Consider the following 9,844-nt stretch of genomic DNA (forward strand, 5'->3'; position numbering starts at 1 on the left):
AGAATCGTAGTCATGAGAATAGACGACTGTGATTTGTCAATTCTTATGTGTCTAACAGAATTGACCAATTACAGTCGACGATACTTACGACTGCGACTCTGAGACTCACGTTGTAAACCCCACATCAGAATCGTAGTCGTGAGAATAGTCGACTGCGATTTGTCAATTCTTATGTATCTGACAGAATTGGCCAATTACAGTCGACTATACTTACGACTGCGACTCTGAGACTTGCATTGTAAACCACACATCAGAATCGTAGTCATGAGAATAGTCGACTGTGATTTGTCAATTCTTATGTGTCTGACTGAATGTACCAATTACGGTCGATCACGAGACACGGTAGTGTCTCGCGCTAAGTGTAAGCGTAGCTAGTACACGCGTGCGATTATTCTTACGACTGCGATTCTGAGACTTGTAGATATTGTAGACCCCGCATTACACAGAGGCAGAGTCTCCGCGCAATGGCAGCTCGGAGCAAAAATGTCGCGCTTTGCAGTGGCAAAGTGTTCGTCGCTCGTGTGTTTATAGAGCAGCTGAATGAATTATGAAATTTAAAAACGATTTCTACTTTTCGATCAGCTCTATACCGCTATCCCCTCGGGCTATTCATACGGCGCGTTTTGTTCCGCCGCGATTTATACTGGAAAGCACGTGAATAAACGTCACAACGTATTTCTAAAACGCGCATACACTCGGGGCCACAATCTCGACAGCTATTGAAAATTGTACATTGCTACCACCATTGTTTTCACCTTCTGTCGTGGAAAACCCCGCAGTTACGCGCTTCCCGGACCGAATCCCGAATGCAGATTTCTTGATAATCGAATCGCCAATACGATTAGAATGGATTATCGGCTCTATTCCCGCGTTCGCTAATAATAATCTCCCATTGATATTCGGCATGGTACCGCACGTGCGATCTGCGACAATTTCGTATAATTCGCTTCTCGCGCGAAAGTATAAACGATCGCGCGCGTCCGCGAGACCGGCGTGAAAGAGCATTGAAAGGGGAGAAACAAACCGGCGGTAAATAATTAATAAATTTCTGTTTCCTCCTGCATCCCCGTTTTCCCATGTAAAACCGGATTGAAGCTCGAGACGCTTATTTGTATTCATTGTATAAGTTTATTATTGAAATATGCACGAGTGGGCAAAGTGAAATCTCAATCGTCGCTATTTTGTTCGCAAAATAATCGACATCGAAAATGTTTTAACGTGGCATTCGAAAACGTCGGTTATTTCTGCGAATGTCGAGATATCCGTTAAACAGTTTATTCGCTTGAAAATCGGAGAATAGCTTATCGTTATTTGACGTGCTATTACAGGAGGACAGAAATTCTATACTTGTCAATCATACGGCGCGCTTTGACAGTATCAACGCGTATCTTATTTCTGACGGAGAAAAATATAAACAGAAACACTAGTCGGTGGTATGAAAAGTACGTTACGTGACTCGTTCGTTAACGATTGTTCCAGAATGCTCCATATATGTGTGCATAGAAAGCGGTCCAACTCTATTTACAGAGTTCGGGCGAATGCCCGCGACGAGAGGTGAAAATTTACAAAAGGACTGCCAATCTAGAACGGGAGGGGTGGACTCGCGCAAGTGAAAGCCTCTCGAGCAAATACTAATATTTAAGTTTCTTATATCTCTAATTGACAACCTACCGTTGAAAAAATAAGCCGCGGAATTAATGAAGCTCGCGTCGTAACCCCGAATGTCGGCAGGACCGTCGCGCCATTATGAATCCCCCTGAAATATTATCTAGGAGGAGAGTATGATTATCACGTTACTTAGCATAGATGTATTAATCCCGGAAGTATTAATCTCGGCGCCTGGTTCGTTCAAGTAATAAAAGAAATTCTCTTAATTGCACGGAGAGAATTTTCTTTTGAAATTTATCCTGAAAGTCATGTAATCGTGGGACATAGCGGCATTTCGAAGAACTTTATGAGAGTTTTTTGAAACTTTACTATACATTTCACTAGTAATTAATTATACACAGAAAAAAATTTATGTCAGATAAACTCTTATATAAACTCAAATTAACGCATTCATTGTTTTGTATACACGCAACAATCTGTAATCTTCTTAAAAGCATTTCATAATCTTACATTCCAACAATATTAGTCTCATTTAAACACCATGTCACTTCAATACCTACTTATAATTATTTTAATTATAAACTTCGATTTGACAATATGATATTTTCTATCCAATACATTGTTTCCTTCCCATTCTAGGAAATTATTCTTAAACGATAAGCGTATATTTTTCTTGATTCAATTATATAAAATCGCTTCATTCAAGTAAGTTTTTCTTGCTTTAACGCAATATAATCTCATTTCAAAATTCTCACGTTGAAACTAAACATATTTTCGAAAGAATTTTTATTGTTATTATATTTTTCTAGTAAAGTGTATGGTAAAATTTCCATAAACTCTCATAAAGTTGTTCAAAATGTCATGTTGCCTCACGATCACATAATTTTCAGGATAAATTTTAAGAGCAAATTCTCTCCGCGTGGATGACGTTTAGGAGCAAACGTAACATTACGATAACATCGAATGTGATGTCAACCTGGCACGGAGGGGTCGGGCGATTAAAAGCTTTTGAGCTAACGTCAAATTTCTCAACGTCTTTAATAGACGGTCGCTACCTTCGGAAAATCAACCGCAAGATTAATGATCGTAATGCTGGCATCGTAATACGAATGTCAACGAAACTATCGTACTTTCTTGAATATTGTTAACTGCAGTCTAAAACTGAGTACGTTGAAATAACTACGCCGAAAATATGTTCACAGATTATATAAGAGAAGAGCATAATCACAACGCGCAGCGAATGTCGAAAATATGGTCGGAATCAGTCTCGATGCACAGTTTCGCGGAATTACGTTGCATGAAACCCATTTAATGCCGTCCACTTTGATACATGCGTATATTTTAATGCGTATGCATAGTTCTAATCCTTCAAATTTTTTGTTTATATTACACGGCATATAAAAGATTATAAATAGAATTTTATCTTGATTTACGACGTGAATTATAAATCGGGGGGCGAAAGTTTTTAAATCCACTTTCAATGATCTAAGTATAGTTGAGGCTCTACTTACGATTTTATGTGATACAAAAACCAATTAAAGAATCAGAGGGCGACGTAAAAACGCATATTAAATTATCGGATCGTATCAAAATACTCGGCATGTAAGAGATTATAAATGGAAATCTAATATGCCTTGAAATCTAATTGTCTTGAAATCTAATCTGGCTTGAAGTCTAATACGAATTATAGATCGTCTAAAACGGTCTTAAGAAACATAATTTAGTAATAGCACATTCGATACCAGTCTGACGTGGAGGAGTAAAATTATGCGATTAAAAGCCATTGGGCAAACGCTAGTACTTAAATTTCTTAATATCTCAAAAGCTAGCGCCACACTATGCGCAATTCGTGATTCGCAGAAATTCGTTAGACATTGGTTATTGCTTACCACACTATTCGTGATTCTCAGTTTACCATTCGTAATTCATTGGACAACTTTTAACCTTTACCTGTTATCACAGGACTTGTATCACGAGTCTACAATTAGTCAAGTTTCAATATCAATCAAGTGTTTTAGTCGACATTAATCGGCCAGTGTTTTAATACAGAAATTTTCAAGTCGAAAAATAGACGCGAAGATATCACCTTTATACTGTTATTGCGACAAATATTACATGCCTCAGTGATCGAATTGGTGAGACGCCCGCCTAGAGAGTAGAGAAGTCCAGGTTTAAACTAGAGCTCCCTAGTACGCGTGTACTAGACTATACGCGTGTAATCCGTGTATTTAACTTATCCGCGTTTTAACCCGTGTACACAAATTTAAAGAATCTTCATTTACGTGAATCCGTTATCTGTGGCTATGGATAAAAATATCCGTGTATGTGGCATATGTAAACGTGTTGCCGTGTATACCTCAATAGGGAAATATTTGGAGAATTATGTGACAAAATCTGGATAAAACTTGGAATGCTGGAATTATGCGTATACATATGTCGAACAACATATGCAGAAATAGAGATCTTTCATCAAATTGCGATAAATATTTGCACACGTTTACACGTATCACACATACGCGGATATTCGAGTACACGTGTCACGTACACAGGTACACGTGAATGAAGGTACCTTAAATCCGTGTACACGGATTACGTGTACACGTAAATCTTAAAACACGTATCCAATCGAAAGCTCTAGTTTAAACCCTGAGGTAATACTTTTCGCAATAAAATTTCTGTATTAAAACACTGGTCGGTTTAAGTCAAATTTAAAGCGCTAGTTTTAAAAATTGGAGAAACAAAATCTTAAAGAATTAAAATATTTGCTTACTTGTAGAATATTACAAAAATTATCAAAAGTGTTTCGATTCTGGCATTTTCAAGTTGATTTTTATAACACTTTTTAAATTTACGTAGAATTTCTTAGATTCTGGCAGTTGTATCTTAGTTTTTATAGTATATTTTTTGGTAGAATTTTGTAGAATTATTTCTGGCAGAGTGGCGAATCGCGCACGGCGAATCGACGAATTTTTCCTGCACACCATTCACAAATATACGAATCACGAATCGCGCATAGTGCAGCGCTAGCTTAACACATACAATTAAGCCGTCAAAAAATTGCAAAATTAATAATACCGACGCTGCAATACGAACGTCGACAAAACTACTGTACTGTTATTGCCAACTTTCCTAAAATCACCCCTAAAAGTGTCGTGCAACCAAACAAGTTCGCATAAAAGTGTGTATTTTACACAGTTTGCAGAATGGAACAGCATAATTACGGTTTTTGCTATTTAATAGCGAGTGTCGTAAGTGCGCGTTTAACCTCGGCGCACGGCTCGCCAAGTTACGCAATAATCGGAAATTTACGGGAGTCAAATAACCTTTCGGAACGTTGCCGGGTAATAACGGCAAGTTTCGCTTTGACTGCGCCGCGCCGTTAGCGGTGCGCGCGTAACGAATTGGGACCTCTTGATTACTCCGGCTAGAGGCGGTAATAAATGACCCGGTAATGAACGACCCTCGTCCAGAAGCGTCGAGTATCGTTGAACGATATAAACGATGACGTGTGTAACGCGCCGCTGGTACAACGCGTCCGCGGGCTGGCCTCCGTTATCCAGGAACACACGAGGGTGAGGGCCGCCCTCGCTCGCAGGGTGCAACCCCGTCGTCGATAACCGGCTCTTTACCGGCGAGGGGAACTTACCGACGGCCGACCCGCTGTTGATACCCGCAGGTGCCGTCTGACTAATATTTGGCCGCGCTACTTCGAGACGCGCGGAGTCGCCCTACCGCATTCTCGGGCAATAATAAAGCGCCCTACGCGGAACCTTGCAGAGAACGATAAATCGCGCGAGGCTCGATTGTGGCGAGGGAACAAACGCGAGATTAATCCCCGTTAATTGCGATTGTAGAATGCTGCTTCGTTCCCCGCCGAAAGGGCGAAGCTACTTGGCGGGAGAGGAGTGCGACAACGGAGGACGAGGATTTTGCGCGATAAAACAGAACGACGTCCTTGGCTCGCAAGAAAAGACGTAGCCCGGAATTAATGATACTCTTTGTCGAGTTATGAATACATCGCGGTATCTTGAAGCGACTCGGCGTAGCAGCGGCAGAAACAAGCCCGCGCGCGGGCAAGCAAACAAAAGTAACGAACGCACAACGACTGCGGCTTGTTTGCCCTCCCCCGAAGTCAACGTAGGATGTATTCATTTATTCTTACGTAAACTCGGAGATGTTGCCTCGCCGCTAATCATTGCAGCAGAGACGATGTGAAAATATAAAGACACAAAGATATAAGAGTACCAAGAGCAAAATGTAAAAAGCAGGTAGTATAAAAGGTATCGTTCGTATCGCATCCGATGTATCGATGGAAGATTGAAACTATCGATTCTTCCTCGCGAGAGGAAACTCGCCCGGGGAAAAAATGGCCGTGTTCAGAGCTGGATCGTGACACTGATCACTCGATCCCCCCGAACAGCACGTGGTGTTCCGTTCTTCTTTACGTAGACCGTACCATGAAAATGCTCCGCGAGTATCTGCACTTTTACGATATCCTCCGAACATTCCCGGAATCTGCACGTGCTGTTAGAGATATTTTGGTAAGGAAGGAGACTTACCCGAGAGCCTTCGTGCTGATCAGGGGCGTCTTCAGATTGAGAAAGCCGTTTTTCTTAGTGGTCTGCTGCTGCTGGCCGGAGCCGTCGCCGTTATCGTTTTGGTCCTCGAGATCGTCGTCCCGCTGCTTGGACTTCCTGGCGCGTAGATAGAGCCACATTGCTAATGCGAGTCCTACTAGAATTGCAAGAGCACCGACTGTTCCGAAAACTGCTGTCAGTATGACGTCACGACGTTCCATGCCCACCTGGAATGCACAAGGAAGCGCAAATCGATTGAGAGACGGACACACATTTACGTCGCTCGCGTCCGACATCGGCGCGAAGTGCGGCCCGGCGAGTCGACCTAAACGAGCGATTAGGCCTCGTGGCTCGCGCTCACGGGAGGGTCCGCCGTTTCGCCGCACTTCCGACAGTCGTTTTCATTAATGCCGCGAATAAAACGTAACGAGCCGCTCGCGCACGTTTGTACACGACCTGGGGGACGGGGATGTTTCCGACCTTATAAAATGAAACGACGCCGTAAACTCACCGGCGAATACCGACGGGGGAGATTTTTTTAAGAGAGAGGGAGAGAGAGAGAGAAAGGGATGTCTCGGAGGTGACCTTCGCGCGACAACGAAGAATGCGCACCCCTCGTCCCGGACGACAATGCCCGGCGATCGTCTCGGGCACGTCCGAAAAATTCATTTGCAGACTTCGCACGTAGCGGTGCCGCGAGTCCGCTGCAGCGGAGCAAGGCGAGCCCGGTCAATACGGAGTACACCTTACAACGGCACTATACATGTAGTCCGCCGACTCGATGGTCGGAGGAGGCATCGCGCTCCCGGCTAGACGTTACACGCCCATGAACCCCCGAAACCGCCCTGTCATCCCACGCACGAATGAGATTTGGCCGTAGCAATTTCAGGTATCTACACGTGCACGCGCGCAAACTATCCCGGCTAGACCTTGGCGGCGCGGCGTGGCGCGGGCCGAGGCCACGTACGAGATAAAAGCGCCGTGACGTTGCGATCGAAAGATGCCGATTGATCGGGATAGCCCTGCGGAATACCTGCGCCTCGATCCGCACATTGCGGTATGTCGCGCACTACTCGTCACCGCTAGAGACCCTGTAATCAGAGACTGGCCCTAAGAGTTGATCGAATCCCTGCGAGTGAGAGAGAAATCTCACTCTTCTGCGATCGTAACGAAGAGAAAATTCGCCCCGCGTACAAATCGGTCAGCTTCCACTTTTACATCTTTTCCCAAAAATATTACGTATATTTAAGTAATGAAAACAAATCCCATGACGAGCGATTTACAAGCGTGAGACGACGACGTTTCATCACTTTAGCGGCGACTAGAGACCCTGTGATCAGAGACTGGCCATAAGAGTTCGTCAAATCGTAGAAGAGTGAGATAGTCTATGTTTCTCCTCTCTCACTCGCACTCTTATGGCCAGTCTCTGATTACAGGATCTCTAGTCACCGTTAAAATGATAAGACGTCGTCGTCTCACGCTTGTAAATCGCAAATCATGGGATTTGTTTTCGCTACTTAAATATGTTATATTTTTGAGAAAATATGTAAAAGTGGAAGCTGACCGATTTGTACGCGGGGAGAATTTTCTCTTCAAATTTATCCCGGAAATCGTGGGACAACATGGCACTTTGAAGAACTTTATGAGAGCTTTTTGAAATTTTACCGTACGTTTTGCCAGCAAACTCTGATAAGGCGCCTAATAATCTTCTCGCTTTATACGCGATAAGAATAATCTTAATGCGTAAATTCTCTCCTCTAATCCAAAATGAATAATCACTCTTGTCCAAGGCGCCTCTCGGCGTTCTTATTTATTCTCACAGGATTAAATATCCTTTTATATTCAAGAGATGTGTTCATCTCATTACAAGGTGGAATCAAAAAGTAGCTCCTCGCTCCTCGTTAGCGGGTACTTCGTAAATTAGTTTCGCTTTATCTCTTTAAGCGGATGACGCAAATACGAAAAATATACCGGGCGTTCCGGAGGAAGATTTCGAGATTCGCCGTTCAATTTGAGCGTCTCCGAACGAGAGACGTTATCGATTCGACTCCATAAAATACAAAATACAGCCTGCAATTCTTCCGACGCAATTGCGCATAAAAGAGATGTATACACAGTTAGAAACTCGACGTTAGAAATGTCTCTCCTCTCGAGCCACCCTCTCGCTCCTGCCTCTCGTGTCGATAATTTATACGCATCACGTCCGATGGAGTTTGGGGCGAAAAGCGCGGCTCAAAAACGAGCAGCCCCCATATTTCAGTCTCAAGAGGCGCGTCGTGACCCTCTTTGTAACGTACGCCTCTTGAGTTACAGTAAAGTCGCAACGCCGCCAGACGTCCGTCGAGCGTTCTCCACTTTCCGCGCGGTATAAACGCTCGGCGTCGATCTAACGCGTCCCCGCACCCCCCGCGGCACGCTGACAAAATGTGTAATCAACGTCTTTTTCACGCGGCCATACATCACCGCGTTTACACGCGATGCAAATTAAGCTCGGCTCCTTGCGGAAATATTGACAAACGTTGATAGGGAGAAGGTGGGCGATGATAATGCGGTGCAACGCCGTCTCATTAACGCTCGGCGCCGTGCTTCGGGAGCAAATGCGAGGCGAGGCCGCGTCGCGGAATGAAAAGCCGACGGTGGAACACTCGCGGGAGAGGTACCATTTGAATCCGTTACGTCACGTGTCCCATCGAAACGCGATTATCGGCCGACAAAGCGATCAGTTGCGGACGCAGAAAATACAGGCACAATCGCCCGTGACTAATCAACGATGGGCTTTCAGGCAGTTTTAAATGCGCGCGGCACACACAATTGGCATTTTCGTCCGTTAAAAGCCGATGAGTTACACAGGATGTCCTGCGGCTGACGCGACAACTGTGCCGCGGTGATATAAGTCAGTGTTATATCGTGGGTTCTAAACGTTTCATTATTTTGGTTCAACATTTTTGTCAGATTCATTTCTCTGCTAGAAATAAAAATGGTAAAAAAAAAAGCACCTACAGTATGAAGTAATTTTGGAATTAAAGCGTATTCTCGTAAGGTTTTAATTTCTCAAAATGACAAAAAAGTGTACCGAGACGTATGTTCATATTGCACACGGAGAGAATTTTCTCTTAAAATCTACCCTGAAAACATAACCGTGGGACGATCCGTGGCATTTTAGGAGGGAAGGCCAATGCGAGCGGTACGCACAAAAATTTCCAGATTCAATGCTGTTACACTTCAATGTATCGTAAAATAGAATATAGCGCCAATCATATTTATTATACAGAAAGGAATATTTTAATCTTAAATGAAAAATTCTAAAATCTAGAATAAAATGATAAACTTCGTGCGTTGGAGAGAAAATTTACTCTAAACGCAAGAATACATAAACTTACGTTTATATAAGTTACTCTTGTCCCGAAATAGCAAGCCAATCTTTTTTAATTCGATAGAGGAGAATAAGAATTATTGATTTTATTGTCTTATTTTTATACTAAATGAGATTGTGAGAAATATAAATGCGTCAAAAATATTTTTTGTCTAGGTAACAGAAATCCTTTCGGAGGGTGCAGGTAATAAGGCACAGTCCCCAGGTAGAACATAAAACTCATAATGACATCATTATGACATCACTTAAAAGTCATTTTGGAAAAATCATAATGATCTCATTTGAC

The 9,844-nt window shown here is 43.1% G+C and overlaps 1 protein-coding gene across 4 annotated transcripts in view; it reads right to left on the reverse strand.

Moving 5' to 3' along the window:
- Positions 1-9,844, reverse strand: part of LOC105560566 (synaptotagmin-7) — a 219,939-nt gene that overhangs the window by 136,047 nt on the left and 74,048 nt on the right. For 3 of the 4 annotated variants that reach the window (XM_012009778.1, XM_012009777.1, XM_012009776.1), the window contains exon 3: positions 6,168-6,412. In XM_012009778.1, the coding sequence (XP_011865168.1) occupies positions 6,168-6,406 (239 nt within the window). In that variant the 5' untranslated portion in view covers positions 6,407-6,412. The remainder of the gene's footprint in view (positions 1-6,167; positions 6,413-9,844) is intronic. The other variant, XM_012009780.1, reaches the window with a different exon arrangement.

This window comes from Vollenhovia emeryi, unplaced genomic scaffold (genome assembly GCF_000949405.1).
Source record: "Vollenhovia emeryi isolate VEMERY1.0 unplaced genomic scaffold, V.emery_V1.0 DF939227.1, whole genome shotgun sequence".
NCBI classification, from domain to species: domain Eukaryota; kingdom Metazoa; phylum Arthropoda; class Insecta; order Hymenoptera; family Formicidae; genus Vollenhovia; species Vollenhovia emeryi.